The 21,826-nt window shown below is 33.8% G+C and overlaps 1 protein-coding gene across 1 annotated transcript in view; it reads left to right on the forward strand.

The window, feature by feature from the left end:
• PXDNL (peroxidasin like) overlaps positions 1-21,826 on the forward strand; it is a gene marked incomplete at both ends in the record, with an annotated part of 520,299 nt that overhangs the window by 330,837 nt on the left and 167,636 nt on the right. The window contains 3 exon segments of the mRNA XM_084230567.1: positions 4,758-4,829; positions 11,218-11,387; positions 14,020-14,137. Of these exon segments, the coding sequence (XP_084086693.1) occupies positions 4,758-4,829; positions 11,218-11,387; positions 14,020-14,137 (360 nt within the window).

A 21,826-nucleotide genomic window follows, 5' to 3' on the forward strand; every position in this document is an offset into this window, starting at 1 on the left:
TTATACATGAACTCTGTTAGATACATTATTTTTATATTATTCAATGTTGGAGAATTTTATCTTATCCAGCAACTACAACTAATTCTTGCTATTGACCATAAAATTACCCTTACAAATTCAAATACATATTTATATATGCATATGTGCAAAATTATATGTATAATTTTAGCTTGATTATTACAGATTCAGAAGTTATGCTAAGATTTTATTTCATTCTGTAAGTATAAATATCAAGAATAATTTTCTTACAAAAAGGAAAACTATTTTTCCTTTCTCATGAGGTTTAAATTACACAAAATACCATATGCATTTGCTTTCTATTTATATTATTACTTCAGTAAACACCTTTTTCTGGACATCTTAACTGTGATGATTTTAACATGCATTATATTGTTTGAAATATCTTCACATTTCTCAACTGGAAAATTGTATACATCATATGCTCTTCTTCTACAGTGAGTGAGTGACCTGTGCCTTCTCACTTGAACTGGTTTTCTGAGATAGTGTGAGCATTCATCAACCTGGGATTTCCCATCACTGTTTGGGTTTACCCCCGGGTTCCCCAAACTCATTCATCTTTTATCTTGAATTACTCCCTTATTATGTTGAAGTACATATTCAAGTAACTTATAAAACATTTTAGGGAGGTAATTTTAAACATTCTTGAATGCCTGGAAATCAGTGTATTCTTTCCTCATACTTAGATCATCTGCAATAGAATTATAAGGTTAAAGACAGTTCCATCTGATCTTTGAAGATGTTCCATTTTCTCCTAGTATATTAATGATTATATTTATTTTAGGAAATTAGTTTTATTTTGAAAGGGAGGTTTTAATTTTTCTCTATATTCTTTGTATATGATTGAAATAATAGGGTATTTATCATTCTCCTTCTGATTTTTATTGGATAACATAATTCCCACCAGGTCCAATCATGTTTTCACAAGATTTAATATTTTATTTTATTGCTGAAGAGTATTTAATTGTGTATCTATGCCACATCTTCTTTATACAATGAACTATGGTTGGACACTTAGTTTTTTCCTGACTATATGTGACTATTGTAAATGGTACAGCAGTGAACATAGGGTTACATGTATCCTTTGTGTTAATGTTTTTGTGTTCTTTGGATAGATACCTATGAATGGAATTGCTGGAGTATATAGTAGTTCTATTTTTAATATTTTGAGAAACTTCTATACTACTTATCATGGGGCTTCACCAGTCCACATTCCCATCAACAGTGTATGAAGTTTCCTTTTTCTCCACCCCCTCACCATCACGTACTTTTTTGTGGTATTCTGATATGAGCCATTCTTAGGGGTGTGGAGTAGTATCTCATTGAACTTTTCATTTGCATTTAATTGATAATAAATAATGATGAACATTTTTCATATGTTTGTTAAACTTTCTGAATGCTTTTAGGGATGTGTTTATTTAGGTTTTCTACCCATTTACCTGATTTTTTTTCAAATTATATGAATTCTTTTTTTTTAAAGATTTATTTATTTATTTATTTATTTATTTATTTATTTATTTATTTATTTATTTATACAAGCACTGGGTACAGTCAGAAGCGTGGGAGGGTGAGAGAATTCACCAGAGCCAGAGCAGGGAGTAGAACAGGCAGAAGGACTGAAGTACACTGCTGAGGGGAGCAGCGGGCAGCAGGAGAGGTCTGAGCGCCATGTGGGACCCTTGCCTGGCACCCGTGGATAGAACTGGTGCTGCAGAGGCTGCGAGCAGCTTCACAACCCAGTGCTCAATCCCTGCACCACTGGGGAGGCCCCATATACACTTATTCTTGCCTTAAAGATTTCCATTCAAACATGATAGGACTGCATTGAATCTATATAATCTGTGGGTAAAATGAGCAAGCATGTATTTCCATTGCTTTGCGTCTTCTCCTATTTAATTTTTATTGTTTTCATTTTATAGATTTTTCTTAGATATTAAATTCTTTTTGATGTGATTGTGAAAGAAATTATTTTGGAAATTATTCTTTAATGATTCTTTCTTAAAAATTTAAAATAGTAAACCAAGAAGAAAAAACCTTGGTATACTCAGATGTCCTAAGAATACATTTGATTTTGTTGGTTTGGGGAGGATACATACTCCAAGCAACATCATCCTGGGCACTTCATTTAACAGCTTGTATAAGCATGTAGTCAACCAACTGGGAAAATGTTGTGTTTTTTTTTTTAAGATTTATTTATTTATACATACAAGAACTGGGTTACAGGCCAGAGTTGTGGGGGTGAGAGGATTCCCCAGAGACAAAGTGGGGAACAGAACAGGCAGATCAACTGAAATACACTGCTGAGGGGAACAGCGGGCGAGTTAGGAGAGATCTGCTGCACCATGTGGTTAGCTCCCTGGCTGGGGATTGAACTCTTGCTGCAATGGCTGTGGTGAGCTTCATAGGTTGTTTCTTAACCCCTTGCACCACCAGGGAGGCCCAGAAAATGTTGTTTTTTTAATGAGACACTCAACTCAATGAAGATTTTTCATAAATTTTTCTCAATGAGTAGAAACTGAATGTGAAGTTTTCTGTACTTCTCTGAAATCTCTTAGATTTATAGGACATATATCTTAACACACTAATTTATTTATTTTTAAAGATGTATTTTATTTATTTATGCATCCAAGACCTGGGGTGTAGGCTGTCTGTGGGAGAGCCAGTGAGAGGGGTTGAGAAGATTCACCAGAGACAGAGTGGGCAGGTGGAATGACTGAAATACAGTGTTGAAGGGAACAGTGGGCAGACAGGTGAGGTTTGCTGCACGATATGGATTAGCTCCCTGGCCGGGTAAATTTTCCAATAAATAAGGAAGTGATTTTTAGGTCGTTATTGGGAACAAAGCAATCAAAGTGGTGCTTCTACAAGTAGAAATCAACAAACACATTACAGAACTATTTTGAAGATTAACTTCAGGGAAGTAGGAAAGGACAAAGAGTAAAAAGAAGTACAGGAGTGCAGTTTTGCACCCTTGCTGAATAGTAATGCTGAAACAATACTGCTGTTTTAGTGCTGACACTGAGAATGTACAATAGGAGATTAATAATAATAATAAAGCTTAGCAAAAATAAATCATGCCTAAATTGTCCAAATTTAGTAGTTTTTCTAATGGTAGCTAAAATATACTATAAGTTATTTATCTTCACCTAATATGCTCTGAAATATAATTCGTTAAGGCTGGCAGTGGGGAATGTACTGTGTGACACCCATTTGCACACTCACCTTAACCTAAGAGTTTACATCTTCATAACAAGTCATTACTTTTGAGATTTGTGGATTGAATGGGGCCAGGAAGATGAATATAAATGATCAAGCAGGAAGGAGCAGAGGAAAACTTTATTCAGATGTGTATCAAGTTTCCAAAACCATAAAAATAGTTTGGTGTCTGCTTACTCCCATTAGGGTTAACCTTAATAGATAAAAGAGTTAAAGCTAAAAACATAACATTGATAAGAAAACGTCATCAAATGGTTTTATTTCATTTGAGGACAGGAATACTAGTCATGAAGTAGACATGAGAGACTGAGGGAGCTAATTATTAATATTTTCCAGACATGATTTATTACTTATGCTTATTTCTTTTATTCTCAAGAAATAAATGGCATTGAACTTTCTTCCGTGTTGCAGGGACTTTCTTTTGTGTTGTACTGTTTTGTGCTCTGTTTATACATATACTCTTTTTTGAATAAGCGTTTAGTGGTACTATTGACCAGAGAGTCCAAAGCTGGTGATTCCTCTCATCATAATTTCTCTATCACAGATATTTTGGGCTGGGGCAGCCTTGAGGGAACCCAAATGAGTGCAGGCTGCCTATGTGGAAGTGGGGAGAGAAATACTGTATCTGGGTCTCTGTCTCCTGCTTCCCTCCATCACAGAAACAAACCTGGCAGAAACAAACCTGAAAGATGAAGTCATGGGAATTGGAACCTGGGAAATAGACATTTATGTAATCCCTGGGGGTTTGAGGGGGAACAGGTAAATGACTGGCTGAAACAGTGACTGACCTCACAAGCACTGAAGGGGATTATAGTTTAGCAAAGTTGTCACTGAACTGTAAACTGAATTATGGACATGTTTACCCACTTCAGGATCCCATTAACCCTGTTTATTTGCAAGCTTCCGCAGTCATATATTTTTATTTTGCGATTCTTTTTGGCTATTTGCCCCAATTTCCTATATGTTTGAAGACATTTTTTATGAACCCCACTTTAGCATTGATAGTCTCTAAATCAAACAAAAAATCGGGGGCCTCCCCAGTGGTGCAGTGGTTGAGCCCTGGGATGCAAAGCTGCCCGCAGCCTCTGCAGCGCTGGTTCCATCCCCAGCCGCCAGCGAGGGTCCCACATGGCGTGCAGACCTCTCCTGCCACCCACTGCTCCCCTCAGCAGTGTCCCTCGTCAGTCTGGCTGTTCTGTTCCCTTCTCTGTCTCTGGAGAATCCTCTCACCCTCCGGCGCTTCTGACTGTACCCAGTGCTTGTATAAATAAATATTAAAAAAAAAAAAACAAAAAATTCAAAAGACCATAAATGAGAAAACACTAATGTAATAGTAGATACATACATGCAAATCTTTATACACATGTAATCCAAGTGCTTGAATAAAAGACACTGTTTTGTTTTGCCCTTTCTCATTGAAATACTTTAAAAAATATATTTGGACTTATAATTAGATTTTAAAATATTGTCCCCTACACACTTTGTTACTATGTTGTGATTAAAAGATATCTTTTATTTTTCAGATTTTTACATAACAACAAATTATCTAAAATACCACCTGGGAGTTTTTCTCACCTGGACTCATTAAAAAGACTGTAAGTAAAAGCAAATGAATAAGCACAAAAGCCTTATGATTTTCTTCAAAAAAAAAATAAATTCCAAACAAAGATCTGCTGTCATCTCCTTTTGCCATGAAAGATCACTGCAATTCTAGCGCATTAGGGAGAAAATGGTTTTGTTAATTGCAGAGTGATAGAGGATGCAGATAAGCTACTGAGCTATGTATCATCTGTTCTCTTTAAAATCACATTCAAAAAACATACTGAAGATAGAAGTTTTCCTTGGTTTTCAGTAATTACCTTATTGGGCAAATCTAAAGACTTTCAAGACTTTTCTTACCCTTTAATTTTTTATTAAAAAGGGTATGTGTCAACCTCCAAAGAAAGTTTAACTCTTCTGGCCAGGTTTCAGAAATTCTCCCTTTCAGCATGTATAATTTGCCCTGTAGTTTATTTCCTCTTTTGTTAAATGAAGCAAAACTAAATCTCAACCCCAGTTCTCTCCTCTCTGTTTGCTCCTCTTTCCTTTCTGTGTGACTCACTGTTCTTTACTCTGATCTGCCTCTTCATCTAGCTGCTTTGTTAGTGCTTTCCATTTCTATTTTATTTTTTTGCTCAGTGGACACAAATATAAGTTGCAGTTACAGAGTAAACATCAAGTCATTGTTTGATGACATTTTCTGCCAAAGTTTTCTTACTGATTTCAATACAACCATTTGGAGTCATATATATATATTCATTTTTTAAAAATATAGATTTTATTTTTTAAAGCAGTTTTGTAGTCACAGCAAAATTAAGCCAAGAGTTAATAGTGATCCCATTACACCCTCTGCCTCCATACATGCACTATCTCCCGCAATATCAACATACCTCACTAAAGTGGCATTGTACAGTTGATGGATCTACAATGGGCACAACTTTTTCACCATATTGTCCATAGTTTATTTTAGGGTTCTTATTGGTGTACAATCACTTTTATAATGGCATGCCTCTGTCATTATAGCTTCAAACAAAGTATTTTCATTGCCCTACATATTCTCCGTGCTCCATCTATTCATCCTATTTTCTCCTCTACCCAACTCTTGGTAACCACTGAGCTTTTTCTGTCTCAAAGTTTTGCATTTTCCAGAGTCAGATAGTTAGAACCATATAGCATGTAGTCTTTTCAGATTAGTTTCTTTCACATAAGTTTCCTCTATGTCTTGTCTTGATTTTAGAGCTCATTTCTTTTTTAGTGTTCATTATTGCCTTAACAGTCTTATTTATAAATCATATCTTATTGTTAATCAAATAAAAATTTGAAGAACATTGTTTGAAAGGGTCACAAATGCTTTATTTTGGTAGTTGGAGGAATATTTTATTTTTTAGCCTGCTTTCTTTCTCTTATGTTAGATTTGCTATATCACTTAAAGTTAGAGTCATTGTCTTTGTGTATTTGCAATTGTAATTCTCATTATTTCTTGTCTACCTAGTTTTCTATCTGAATTTCATTTTTAGTTTATCAGTCTCTCAGAAATCCTTGAAATGTGAAATCAGTTTTTAAAATCCATTTATGTTATTTTTTTCTTTTTAAATTTTAGTTGCAGCCTTTTACATTAAGTGAAGCAGCGCCTACACCACTTCTGGAACACACAAACACACGCACACACACATACACAAATAAACAATAGTAAAGACTAGAGAAGACTGAGGGAGATTAAAGTGATGTACCACTTTGCATCTTATATGCATGTACTGTATTTATTATAAATGGCTTAAGCCATTTTTGTGTATAAAGTTATTAATATCTAAGTTTGATGAATGATCTATTTTATGAATGATAAACTTAGATAACTACGATTTTAGCAAACTGCTCCAGGGTCCATGAGCTCCAGATCTGTCTGAGATGGAAGGCATCGGTACCTAGTTATTCCAAGTTCTCAAACTTGTATATACCCAAGTTATCATTAAATGAGGAAATACCAGAATACCAGAAGGCAAGTAAGCTATACCTACAATCAAATTAATTCCCTCCTCAACAAAGAAGTCTTTTAACAACTGGATGTGTGTCAATTTACTGCGAGTACCTAAAAGTGACTGAAACCTATGTGAATCACGTTTGCTATATCATCTCATGGTCTGTATGTGACACCTGAATTGTTTTCTCCATCTGCATCATATTTCTATCTCAAAATGAACACATTCCTCACAGGTGTACTAGGAAAATGAATGAAATGTCTTTTAAAGACTAATTTTGGATCTTTAAGTGAAAGAAATCATGCAAGTACAAGTGATGCATTAATTCATTTTCAAAGAGAGAAAATTAACTTACCTGGTTCTGTTTTTTTTTTTCCCTTTTGAAATTACCCTTTGAGCAGTGAATAAGAGCATACCTGGTGTGATATTTCATGAAAAAGCACTTTCAAAATGGATAACTGTAAAATGATAATGATTTTAGGCAAAATATACTAACATTTAGTAAGGAGTAATAAAGAGAAAAAAATACCCACTTTTCTTATTTCTATTACTTTGTATTTTTTGACATTCATTTTAACATTCATATATTATAGGTAATGTTCCCCAAATGCTTTCCTCGTGTAAATCTGCAGATACTATAATAACAAAGGGTCTCCAAATAGATTTGATCCTTATACTGCATTTTCCTCCTGATATGAAGGAATATCTCAATGACAAGTAAAAAAAAAGTAGTTGTTTTATTCATATTTTGCATTCTTGCCATGAATAAGTGCCTTAATTGTAGTTGACAGTAAAAATTATTTTGTATGGTATCTTTTTTGGTGTTTTTACTTTGTGTTCAATTGCTACTAAAACATACAAGCATGAGAATACACAAAGTACTGGATCAGCAATTAGTGGTGGACATATAAGTAAGTTAGGAGTATATCAATAAATGGAACATTCTGGACTGCGAGAGTCCTTTATCTGTGATCGAGGGCCCTGTATCTGTGATCTTCCCAAAGGATTTGTGTTGGTGTCTTTCCTCATGTGCAACTCAGAGAAACCTTGTGGTGATACTGAAGTGAGAATTTATTCCTTAATATTTAGCAACTACAAACTGTTGCAGATATTAAACTCAAATGTAAATCAAATGAATTAAATTTGGATTCACTTATGTTGAAATTACTGTTTTTTAATCAAGTAGTTGATATAATAAGTCAATTAGTGTCAATGAAGAGCCAAAAAAACTGAAACCACCAACATTCTAAATGAATGTTAGTTAACTTTTGCATTGGATAGGTCACTCCACACAAGGTTGAAAGTGTTCTCTTTTGACTCTGACTTGATTGTCTCAGTTTAGTGTAAGTCCTGATTGAAGTGTTAAGAAAATAAAATATATACCATTATGTAGCTTTTTAATGAGCGTGAGATTTTTTTTCCCTTAACAATTTAATGCTACTAAATATAGCTATTGTTTTCAGTGTAACACAATTTAAAAGCAATATTAAAACAGTGCAGAGGCTTGGGGGTAGGTCATAGTTTGTGAGTTCTCACCTGTGTACTCATGATTGCAACACATTACCCAGGCACAGGGTGCAGCAATAGGGTTTTAATAACAAAGGGAAATTGGGAAATGGAGTTTCTGAGAACACTAATGGCTGGCTGTCCTACTGCAGATAGTGCCCACAGTGTCCACTAGTCCAAAACAAAGGCTAATCATACTACATAGTCCTGTCTATTCCATGAAAACCTGTAGTTGGTGACACGCCATTAAGTGGTGACACGCCATTAAGGATCAGAAATGGTGGAGTTGTCTCAAAGGTGGCTGGGCACAGGTCACAGTGCCAGTCAGCACTGGTCAGCAGATGATGGTGCTAAAGAACAGGCACCAGTGTTACAGAGCTAAGACATCTGTTATGTCAACAGCAAACAGCTCTCAGAAATGCTGGGAGTAACCCAACAGCATACAGTTCTTTTAAAAACTCCAGGATTAGACCAAATGTGTTCTCTGCAGCTGATGTTAGAGGCAGGGCAGGAGGCAGGAATAGTGGTCAGGCTGCAGTTTGAAGTGGATATCAGATATAAAGGACTGAGGAGGTCTCACAAATCTCAGAAGGTCTCTGAGAATGTCTCTGTGAGGGTCTCTGCAAAGATTTATGAAGGTCTTGAAGTTTTCAGAGGTCTCTGCCCCAATCAATCTGACTGAAGCTATCTGATGAATGCCTCAAGTTGGTTATTCTAGCTTATACCTTCAGGGTCACCACCTTTCAAGCCCGATTAGTCCATTCACAATTTTAGATGTTTTATTGGTTCCAGTTGAGCTACAATAAGATCGGTATGTTTGCAATTCAGAAAGGCTTCAAAATACTTGAATGGCACTAGTGAGAGCTTGACTGATTGATCCATTGGGAACTTGGACCTGATCGATCTGTTTACAGTTCCAGCATGGTATTCATAAGTGAAACCCAGGCCTATATATATAGACCTGCCCTGCACTCAGGACAGGTGGTCATGGTGGTGGTTGTCTTTTCAGGGGAGCCACAGTCAGAGCCGGCTTCAGCAGGGCCAGACACTCATGTGAGCAACCTCCAGCTAGGAGCCATGGGGTTCAGAGACTGCTTATGCTGTCTGAGTCCTCCAGGCTGGCCTAGGGGCGGCTGCAGTGTTGCCCAGGTGGATACTGCTGGATCTTGGGGTTTATCTACAACGTGTACACAGTAGGCTGTCCTGAAACCCTGAGGTGGACCTCAGAAAAGTCATTCAGGCCCCAAAGCATCTGGGAGCCTTAGTGGCTCCTGTTTAACAATCTTATGAACTGAGTATCTACAATATACTTCACAAAACCATCACACAACAATTCTTTATTAAATTTATTTTTCAATATATAGTTTCTGGAAGTATTCTAAATTCCAAATTTAGAGAAGGGTATTTTTTTTTTCCTTTCAAAAGAAAGTCCCTACCCCAGTAAGTTGATTTTGACAAGAGCTCTTAAAACAACTACATGATTTGTAACTTTATCTGTAAATTGGTCCTTTGAATTCCATTATTTTCTCAGGTGTTTCTAAGGGCATCTATACATGCTATCAGGAATTATAGCATTTTTATTGTATTTAAATGACCTAACACGTTACTTCTTACAATATTTAAACATCTCCCACTTCCCTATCAGGAATATGATTTATTCATATTATCTTTTAATTTTGGCAATTTTCTTTTTAGAATGTAACCTGATCACCACTGTAGACAGATTGACAAGTCCATTTAGTTAATTCTAACTTTTTATCCTTTGGGATGAATAAAAGTGGTAATTTATCATCTGTGTCCTTTTACTATACATCTTTTAGCAAGAATGAAGGTATACAACATAAATCTCTTTGACTTTCTATTAATTTTGTCTCATGAGAAAAATCTTCTAGAAAGGATCAGAAAAATTTAATAGAACTTAGCAAAAGTGAATAGCTTGTGTGCCTAGATTAGGAAGTAGCAAAAAGAAATGTAAAATTCCTTCCCATTACAATCTGCAGAAAATTCAAGATATAAATCTTTGTAAAATTGTATTGTTTCTAATAATACCTTTGTAAAATTGTCACTTGGTATAAAAAGTAAAAATCAAAACCTCCTATCTCTATCCTTTAGGGAAAATTAAACAAAAGGAAACTATTCACATTGATGTAAAGGAGGTTTGCAGAAGAAGTGAATTATTTGGGATGATTGAGTGAATTGTATAGAACATATTTTTAGGTTTTCTTCCACAATGAAGTATTTATCCTTTCAATTATTTCTATGAAAAAGTAAAAACAACTACACTATATATATAAATTATCTGTTCTTTAACATTTTAAAAAATTGTAACATTTCATTATATATAGTTTTAATTCTTAATTTTCCTTTTTTAAAAGATTTTATTTGTTTATACAAGAGCTGGGGTACAGGCCAGAGGTGCGGGAGGGTGAGAGGATTCACCAGAGACAGAGCAGGGTGCAGAACAGGCAGATGGTCTGAAAACATTGCTGAGGGGAGGAGTGGGCAATACAGGAGAGGTCTGCCACGCCATGTGGGTATCTCCCTGGCCGGCCAGGAATCAAAACTGTATTGCAGGGGCTGCAGATAGCTTTGCAGTGCTGCTTTCAACCTGCTGCACCATTGGGGAGGTCCTAATTCTTAATTTTATCTAAAAAATGAGCATTTATTTTGTCTTACCATTGTTTACTTATAACCAAATAATATAGAGCATGTTAAGTAATAACTACTATTTTGTGTCTCAAAGTGCTTTCCAAGAATATTGTTAATATGGAGATGCATTTATTCTGTAAAATATGAGACTAAACAAGCATTTACTTTGGTGTTTGCTAGTAAATTAGAATACTGCACTCAAAAATGTAACAGAGGAAGTATATTAGAGGAAATCAGATATTTTAACTCAAGAAATTTAAAATAGAAGTTAATGTTCACTTTTAATAGTTGTAATTCTTGCCTGCATGCCTAGGCGTCTGGATTCCAATGCTCTTGTTTGTGACTGTGACCTAATATGGCTGTGGGAACTTATGCAAAGTTATGCCCGAAATGACCAAACTCAGGCTGCTGCTACATGTGAACATCCCAGAAGACTCCATGGACGTGCCATCACTTCTGTGTCTGTAGAGGAATTTGATTGTGGTAAGTTACTTTCTCTATGTATACACAGCAAATTGTCTTTTGTTTGCCATCTTCCTATATAGGTTATTATGTCATTCTGCATTTGAGAGGATATGTAGTCAGAAAATGGTCATGATGGATTTGGGGGGAAATATGGCAAATTTCATTTTCAGCATCTGCATTTTTATTTAAGGAAGTGTTTATCATCATAAACTGTTGGAGTTTAGAGAGTCCTTGGAGATAATTTATTCTAACTTCCAGAATTTTAATTATTTAATTATCTTTTATTTATTTATTTAATTTATCTTTTCATGAATCAGAAGTCTGACCAGCAATAAAGTCATCATATATACCTTAATATCACTTAGTACTAATAATCAATAATTTTATTTTTTAACTTTAGATAAACTAGTTGATTATATTCAATGTTAGGAAAAACACTCAAGTCAGATAAAATAGACCTTATACAATGAGCTTATACAATCCATGCTTATATAATGACAACCTAGTTTAATACATCTCTTTGCTCTTTTTCAAATATTGCACAATCTGGATTAATTAATTAATGTAGATTAATTAATCTACATTAATATTTTGATGACTTTAATAAATCTATGAAACTTTACTTAAAAATTGAGCATGGCTTCATATTATATTGTTTGGTTTTCACTTAATGTTTAAAATATAAATGAAGTAATATTTATTTGATTACTTATTTATTTATCTAATCACCTTATTCCTATATATATATTTAAGTATGAATAAGTGATTCTAAACACATATAAACATGTGTTCACATGCGTGTATATGTGAGATATTTGTATTTCTTAGAAATTTGTTCAGATGATGACTTGTGATAGAACTTTGTTTTTTAATGCCACATTCACTGATAAGCCAGATTTAAATTTATCTAAGGAGGTAATTTGAGAAATTACATTAAAATAATTTAATTACATCCACATTGAAAAATAAAAAGATTTTGATTTTCATTTCCAATTTAGATTCAAATTTTCCCTGCTATCCATCTTTGCTACTGAATTCTAATATATGCCACAACTGAGTTTTGCCTAGAATGTATTATATGTTAAATGATGTTCCAGTTTTCATTTTTCTCACTCTTTAATCTTTATATATGGGTATATCATTAAAAACTCATATCTGATAATGTCATTCTTCAGTTCTAATTTTTCTGTAGATTTCCACCTTAAATTAAAGCATAAAATCCTTGACAAGGTCAGAACTTCCTATTGTTAACCCTGGCTACTCTCCATCATTTATTAATACTTTACTTCTGTTTACTCAGTTTAGCTAGCATGCTGTACTTTCAGTCCCCAGAAGTTCTTAGCATTTTTTCTGACTCAAGGAATTGTCTACATGCTGTTTCTACCTACACTATTTTCTTACATCTCTTTTTTTCCCTAATAACTTTCTTCTTAAATACTAATTACTTGAAAAGGCTTAACTTTTCTCCCTACCTACCCACCTTCTCTCTACTATACACACAGAATTAGTGTTGATATAATCACTGAATAGCCTATTTATTTTTATATATTTTATCTTTAATTTTATTAATATATTTATATTGTATTATCTATTATTACCATTATATTTTTATTATAACTTATTGCACATTTTCATTCATTTCTTTGGTTTAATTTAGTTGTTACAATAATCTATAATATCATTAGTACAGATTTTTTTTGTTTTGATCACTGCCTCATCACTAGTCTTTACATTGTGTCTGACACGCTGTAGATATATTTCATTATTTTTATAGAAAAAGTATAAATGAATATGTTTTTTAATCATAAAAATGAATAAAAGCATTTCTTCCAAACTGCGTAAAGCCATGATGTTGATTATATGAACATTTTACAAAATGGGTAAGACTATTAACTATTTCTATAATTTGACATATTGGGAAGGAGAATATGATATACTAGGTATAATTATTAATTTGTGATTGCAAATTTCAAATAACAGCTATAAAAGGAAGATTTTTGTCATATAGCATGGCATAAAGAAACTTGGAAATTTGCTTTTGAAAAGTAAAATTACTTTTTGTATATTTTTCCCTTTAAATTCAAGAATATTACCTGTCTCCCTTTAAAAATTTAATCACTTCATTCCCTTATTAAAAGTATTTAAATGTTTCCATATTTTAACTAGTCAGTTGCCATTTCAGAATGAAATCATTCATTTATGTTGCTAAGTAATTTTGCTGTACTAGGTTTGAGGTCCAGGCATATAAATTCTTATATATAGTGCAAAGTGGGTAGTTAGATGACTAATTGTTTAGTGCCTGAAAAATTACAAGTTCAGTTTAACTATTTGGTTTGCAATGTTAACCCATTAAATCAAACTCCTTTCATGAATATTATTGTATGGAACTATGAGAAATAAAAGTGCATGGAAATTTACTTGATTAACTGTTTTGGTAATACTGTTATTCAATGAAACTTTCAAACATCTAAAGTTTAAGTGAAATTTAGATCTAATGTCTAACTGGCTCCTGTATTACTGAATAAAGTTAGTTTAATATGTAAAATTTTAATGTATAAGGAAATTTTAATTATCTATTGTTGTTTCTCAATAATATCTAAAATTTATACTTTGTATTTTTTTATGTATACTAATCATTTATTTGTTATAGAGAGTCCTCAAATTACTTTTGAGCCACGAAATGTGGAGGTTACATCAGGAAATACTGTCTACTTCACTTGCCGGGCTGAAGGAAACCCCAAACCGAAGATTATTTGGCTACATAACAAGTAAATATTGGGCATGAGCATATGTAATTATCATCTCAATTTCAGTAATCCATTTTTCTTCAACTAATTTATCTACAGATTAAATATCTGAACTTATCAGAATTTCTTAGGCAACAATTCTCTTATATTTTTTGACTTTCCCAAAATATCTCAAAGACTTTTCTTTAAAAAATTGTATATTTTTGTACAAAGAAGCTAGTGTGTTTTAAAATCTGAATATAATGTGCTATAACTCCATCTCATCTTATATATTTTGATTCAAACTGATATTTCATATTCAGTGTTGCAACTTTCAGTAGGGGAACCAAATGAGGGATCAGGAAAAAATAATAAATAATTTAAAAAACAAAATTAACAGGAAACTATATATATCAGAGATATTCTGCAGAGGAAGGGCATGGAGAGGAATCAAAACAGGGAAGGGAAGAGAACAAAGGATTATGGTGATGGTGCATGGGTGAACTGGTGGTGGGAATTTTACAGGGACTACACCTGAGAGGAAAAAGCAAACATTGTACAAAAAGAAAGATAGATATAAAATATATACAAAATGGAAAAAGATTATGTAAGTAAATTGATAATAAAATGTATGCAAATTATTTAAAATACTATTCCTTTATTATTATTATTTTATTGTCACCATACTATTTGAAAAACATAGAAGCTGTAATTCTAAAAATCCATAAATGTAAAATCAAATAGTAATAACAAACTTTTAAAAAGTTAAAATAAAAATCCTAAAAATGGAGTGAAAATAAATGCATATATACCTGATAAAATGCATAAATAAATGCATATATACCTGATAAAATTCTTGTAAATTATTATTATTATTATTATTATTATTATTATTACATCACTGGTAGCTCACATGATTTGATTTTTTTTTGCATTCTTGCACACAATCTCCTTGATTTTCTTCTCTCACCTGTATAATCTGAGTTTTTATGTGCTTTCATAAAATATTCTGAGATTTTATAAAAAGCTTGTTTTTTGCATTTAATTTGGACTGCTAATTGTAATCAGAAGCTCAAACATGCTTATAAAATATGCCTTAAAGTCTTGCAAGACCCAAAATAGGTGACTGGATCAAGAATTTATTTCAGGCATATAAGGATGGTTCAATATCTGCAAATCAATAAAATTCACCATGTCAACAAAATGAAAGGTAAATATTTTATGATTATTACAATAAATGCAGGGGAAAGCATTTGATGAAACAGCATTCATTTAGTATGAAAACTAAAAATATTAGGATAGAAGGAAAACATCTGGAAATAATAATAGTCATATATGTCACACCCACAGCTAACATCATAATAAATGCTGAAAAACAGAGGCTATTCTCTAATATCAATTATAAGACAAGTATGCACACATTAAACACTTCTATTCAACACAATTTTGGTAACTCCTAGCAAGAACAACTATAAAGAGGAAACATTTAAAGGGAATTGGAATTGGGAAATAAGAAGTAAAACTATTATTACATGCAAAAGATATGGTATTATACATAGAAAACTGTAAAGACTCCACTGTAATAACTCAGAAAAAAATCAATATAGAGAAATGGAAGGCTAGAAAATCAATTTGTAAAAATCTGTTGTGTGCCTAACTATGAACAGAATACTAGAAAATTAAAAAAAAACAACAATCCCACTTAAAATCACATAAAAATACTTAAATACCCCAAATAAGCACAACAAAGTAGGTGAAAGACTTATATAATATGAAGTAAAAAAAAAACTTTTAAAAGAAATAGAGGACACAAAGAAATGAAAAGATATTCTTTGCTCATGGATTGTAAGAATTAACATTTTTTAAATGTCTATCTTATCCAAAGTGATATTCCCAGTATACATAAAAAAAGATTTAAAGCAATCCCTACCAAAGTGTCAATGGAATTCTTCAAAGTATTAGTGCAAACATTACATGAAATTAAAAAGAGACCTCAAATAGTCAAAGCTATTCAGACCAAAAAAAAAAAAAAAAAGAAGAACAGAGGTATCACACTTCCAGATTTCAAATTATGCTACAAAGCCATGGTATTTGAAGTAGTGTGAAACTAATAAAAACAGAACTATTGGTTAATAGATTAGAATTGAGAACACAGAAATAAACCTACACTTATAAGGACAGATAGTTTACTGCCGGGGGATTGACAGTATGCAATGCACAAAATGTCTTCAACAAATGTTGATGGCAAAAATGGACATCCCCATGCAAAAGAATGAAGCTATATCATTATCTCACACCATTTAAAAAGTAACTCAAAGTTGATTAAATACCTAAAATGAGCAAACTTTGCTCCATTGCTTTGTTCCATTGAGTATTCTTTGCTCCTTTGTCAAAGATTAGTTGACTGTAAATCTGCGGATTTGTTTCTGGATTTTCTATTTGGTTCCATTATTCCGTGTGTATGTTCTTGTTCCAATACAATGCAGTTTTGATTATTATGGCTTTCTAGTATAGTTTGAAGTCTGGGAGTGTGATACCTCCATTCCCTTCTCTTTTTTTTATTCAGGAGAGCTTAGGCTATTAAGGGTTTTTGGTGGCTCCATATGAATTTCATCAATATTTGTTCTATTTATTTTAAGAATGTCATTGAAATTTTTATTGGAATAACATTGAATCTGTAGATTGCTTTTGGCAGGATGGCCATTTTGATAATGTTAATTCTTCCAATCCATGAACAGGGGATGTCTTTCCATTTCTTTGTGTCTTCTTCTATTTCTTTTTACAGCGTTTTATAGTTTTCTTTGTATAGGTGCTTTACCTCTTTGGTTAGGTTTATACCCAAGTATTTGAATTTTTTTGTTTCAATAATAAAAGTGATTTTTTTTTATTGCTTCTTCTTCAGATTTATCATTTGTGTATAGGAAGGCTACTGACTTTTGAGCGTTGATTTTGTGTCCTGCCACTCTACTAAGCTGATTGATTAGTTGAATTAGTTTTTCTGTGGAGTTTTTGGGATTATCTATTTATATTATCATCTCATCTGCAAATTGTGATAGTTTGACTTCTTCCTTGCCTATTTGGATTCCTTGTATATCTTTCTCTTGTCTTATTGCTCTGGCTAGGACTTCCAGTATTATATTGAAAAGCAGTGATGAGTGGATATCCTTGTCTTGGTCCAGATCTTAATGGAAATGCTTTCAGCTTTTCACCATTGAGAATGATATTGACTATGGGCTTGTTATATATGGCCTTTATGATGTTGAGGTATGTTCCTTGTATCCTGAGAATTTCAAGGGCCTTTATCATAAATGGGTGTTGTACTTTGTCAAAAGCTTTCTCAGCATCTCTTGATATTATCATATGGTGGTTATATTTCTTTTTGTTGATGTGTTGGATTACATTGATTGATTTTCAGATGTTGAACTATCCTTGTGTCCCTGGACTAAATCCTACCTGGCAGATTAAAGAACAAGACATAAGACCTGAAACCATAAAATATATATAGAAGGAAATATAGGCAAACACTACATGACATGCACTCAAAAACATCTTTACAGACACATCACCCAAAGCAGTGATAGCGAAGGCAAAGATACACAGCTGGGACTATATCAAATTAAAAAGCTTCTGCACAGCAAAAGAGACAATAACCAAAACAAAGAGAAACCCCACTGACTAGGAGAAAATATTTGCATGCAACACTAATGATAAAGGACTGATCACAAAAATCTACAAAGAGCTGATGAGACTCAACAAAAACAAAGAAAATAATCCAGTTTAAAAATGGGCAGAAGAGCTAAAAAAGAAACTTCTCCAAAGAGGAAATGCAAATGGCCAACAAGCATATGAAAATTTGTTCAACATCACTTGTAATCAAGGAAATGTAAATCAAATGAGGGTCTCTCCTGGTGGTGCAGGTGGTTGAGCGCTGCACTTTGAAGCAGTCCACAGCCTCTGCAGTGTGGGTTCGATCCTGGCCCGCAGGCAAGGGTCCCACATGGCAAGCAGACCTCTTCTGTCTTGCCCGCTGCTCCCCTAAGCAGTGTATTTTGTCAGTCTGCATGTTCTGTTCCCTGCTCTGTCTCTGGTGAATCCTCTCACTTTCCTGCACATCTGGCTTGTACCCCAGTTCTTGTATAACTAAATAAATAAATCTTTAAAAAAAAAAAAGAAAACAAAACTACAATGAGATACCATCTTACTCTAGTGAGAACGGCACATATTAAAAAACTAGCAACAACAAATGTTGGTGAGGATGTGGAGAAAAAGGTACTCTCCTGCACTGCTGGTGGGAGTGCAAACTCAAACCCAACCACTATGGAAAACTGTGTGGAGATTCCTCAACCTACTAAAGATAGAGCTTCCATATGATTCACTCCTAGATATTTACCCAGCGGACACAGAAACATTAATTCAAAAGGGCCCCTGCACCCTGTTTGTAGTAGCGCTATTTACAATAGCTAAACTATGGAAACAACCCAAATGTCCCAAAATAGGTGACTGGATCAAGAAGTTGTGCATATATACACAATGGTATATTAATCATACAATTTGCAGCAACATGGATGCAGTTGGAAGGGGTCTTACTCAGTGAAATTAACCAGAAAGAAAAAGAAAAACTTATATCAGATAAAACAGATTTCAAACTCAAAAAGATAAAAAGAGATCCCAATGGTCACTACATTATGATCAAGGGGACAATACTTCAAGAAGAAATAACACTCATTAACATATACTCACCAAACGAAGGAGCACCAAAATATATCAGACAACTGTTGTCCTCTATGAAAACAGACATCAGAGAAAACACATACGTAGTGGGAGACTTCAACACAACACTATCAACAATGGATAGATGAACAAGACAAAAAATAAGTAAAGAAACCAAAGCTCTAAATAAGGACCTAGAGCAATTGGGCTTAACAGACATCTATAGAACACTAAACCCCAAAAAAACGGAGTACACATTTTTCTCAAGCGCACACGGATCATTCTCCAGGATCGATCACATACTGGGGCACAAGACAAACATCAACAGATACACCAAGATTGTAATCATATCAACGATCTTTTCTGACCATGAAGGCATCAAACTAGAAATAAACCATAAAAAGAAGGCAAGGAACTTTCCTACCTCATGGAGATTAAAAACCACACTACTGGAAGACCACTGGACTAATGAGGAGATCAAAGAAGAAATTAAAAATTTTTTTGAATTGAACGACAAGGAGGACACCAATATCCTAAATGTATGGGATGCAGCAAAAGCAGTAATAAGAGGAAAATATATAGCAATAGAAGCTCACATCAAGAAACAAGAGAGAACTCAAAGAAACAACCTAATCTCGAAGCTCAAAGATCTAGAAAAAGAACAACAAAAAACCCCAAAACCAGTAGAAGAAAAGAAATAATAAAAACCAAAGCAGAAATAAATGAAATTGAAACTAAAAAAACAATCCAAAAGATCAATGAAACCAAGAGCTGGTTCTTTGAAAAAATCAATAAAATAGACAAACCCCTAGCCAGGCTCACAAAGGAAAAAAGGGAGAAAGCACAAATAAACAGGATCATCAATGAAAGAGGAGAAATCACAACGGACACAGCAGAAATCAAAAGAATAATCAGTAACTACTATGAACAGTTATATGGAAACAAGTTTAATAATCTAGAGGAGATGGACAAATTCCTACAACTCTACAATCACCCAAAGCTAGATAAAGAAGAAATAGAACACCTAAACAGACCAATTACAATTAGCGAAATTGAAATGGTAATCAAAAACCTCCCCAAAAACAAAAGCCCAGGACCTGATTGATTTACAAATGAATTCTACCAAACATTCAGAGACGAATTAGTGCCTATCCTTCACAAACTCTTCCAAAAAATTGAGAAGGAAGGGACAATACCAAACACGTTCTATGAAGCCAACATTACACTAATACCAAAACCGAACAAGGACAACACAAAAAAGGAAAACTACAGGCCAATCTCCCTAATGAACACTGATGCAAAAATCCTCAATAAAATTTTAGCCATCAGAATCCAACAATGTATCCATAAGAAAATTCACCACGACCAAGTAGGATTCATTCCAGGGGCACAAGGATGGTTTAACATCCGAAAATCAATCAACGTTATCCAACACATCAACAAAAAGAAATATAAAAACCATATGATAATATCAGTAGATGCTGAGAAAGCTTTCAACAAAGTGCAACACCCATTCATGATAAAAGCCCTTGAAATTCTTGGGATACAAGGAACATACCTCAACATCATAAAGGCCATCTATGACAAGCCAACAGCCAGTATCATTCTCAATGGTGAAAAGCTGAAAGCAATTCCATTAAGATCTGGAACAAGACAAGGATGTCCACTCTCACCACTGCTTTTCAATATAATACTGGAAGTCCTAGCCAGGGCAATAAGACAAGAGAAAGACATCCAAGGAATCCAAATAGGAAAAGAAGAAGTCAAACTATCACTATTTGCAGACGATATGATATTATACATAGAGAACCCCAAAAACTCCACAGAAAAGCTAATTCAACTCATCAATCAGTTCAGTAAAGTGGCAGGATACAAAATCAACATGCAAAAGTCAGTAGCCTTCCTATACACAAACAATAAATCTGAAGAAGAAGAAATCAAAAAAACCATCCCTTTTGTTATTGAAACAAAAAAAATCAAATATTTGGGAATAAATCTAACAAAAGAGGTAAAGGACCTATACAAAGAAAACTATAAAACACTGTTAAAAGAAATAGAAGAAGACACAAAGATATGGAGAGACATCCCCTGCTCGTGGATTGGAAGAATAAACATTATTAAAATGGCCATCCTTCCAAAAGCAATATACAGATTCAATGCTATTCCAATCAAAATTTCAATGTCATTCTTCAAAGAAATAGAACAATTATTGATGAAATTCATATGGAATCACAAAAAACCCCGAATAGCCAAAGCTCTCCTGAAAAAAAAAGAAGGGAATGGAGGCATCACACTCCCAGACTTCAAACTAAACTACAAAGCCATAATCATCAAAACTGCATGGTATTGGAACAAGAACAGAAATACAGACCAATGGAATCGAATAGAAAATCCAGAAATAAACCCACAGATTTATGGTCAACTAATCTTTGACAAAGGAGCAAAGACTATGCATTGGAGCAAAGAAAGTTTGTTCAATAAATGGTGCTGGGAAAACTGGGTCGCTACATGCAAAAGAATGAAGCTTGACCACTACCTCACACCATACACAAAAATCAACTCAAAATGGATTAAAGAACTAGACATAAGACCTGAAACCATAAAATATATAGAAGGAAATATAGGCGAAACACTACGTGATCTGCACATCAAAGACATCTTTACAGACACATCACCCAAAGCAGTGATAGTGAAGGCGAAGATAAACAGCTGGGACTACCTCAAATTAAAGAGCTTCTGCACAGCAAAAGAGACAATAACCAAAACAAAGAGAAACCCCACCAACTGGGAGAACATTTTTGCACCCAACACTAATGATAAAGGACTGATCACAAAAATCTGCAAAGAGCTGATGAGACTCAACAACAACAAAGAAAATAATCCAGTCAAAAAATGGGCAGAAGAGCTAAAAAGAAACTTCTCTGAAGAGGAAATGCAAATGGCCAACAGGCATATGAAAAAATGTTCAACATCACTTGCCATCAGGGAAATGCAAATCAAAACTACCATGAGATACCATCT

Source organism: Talpa europaea (genome assembly GCF_964194135.1).
Source record: "Talpa europaea genome assembly, chromosome: 3".
In the NCBI taxonomy this organism is placed as follows: Eukaryota; Metazoa; Chordata; class Mammalia; order Eulipotyphla; family Talpidae; genus Talpa; species Talpa europaea.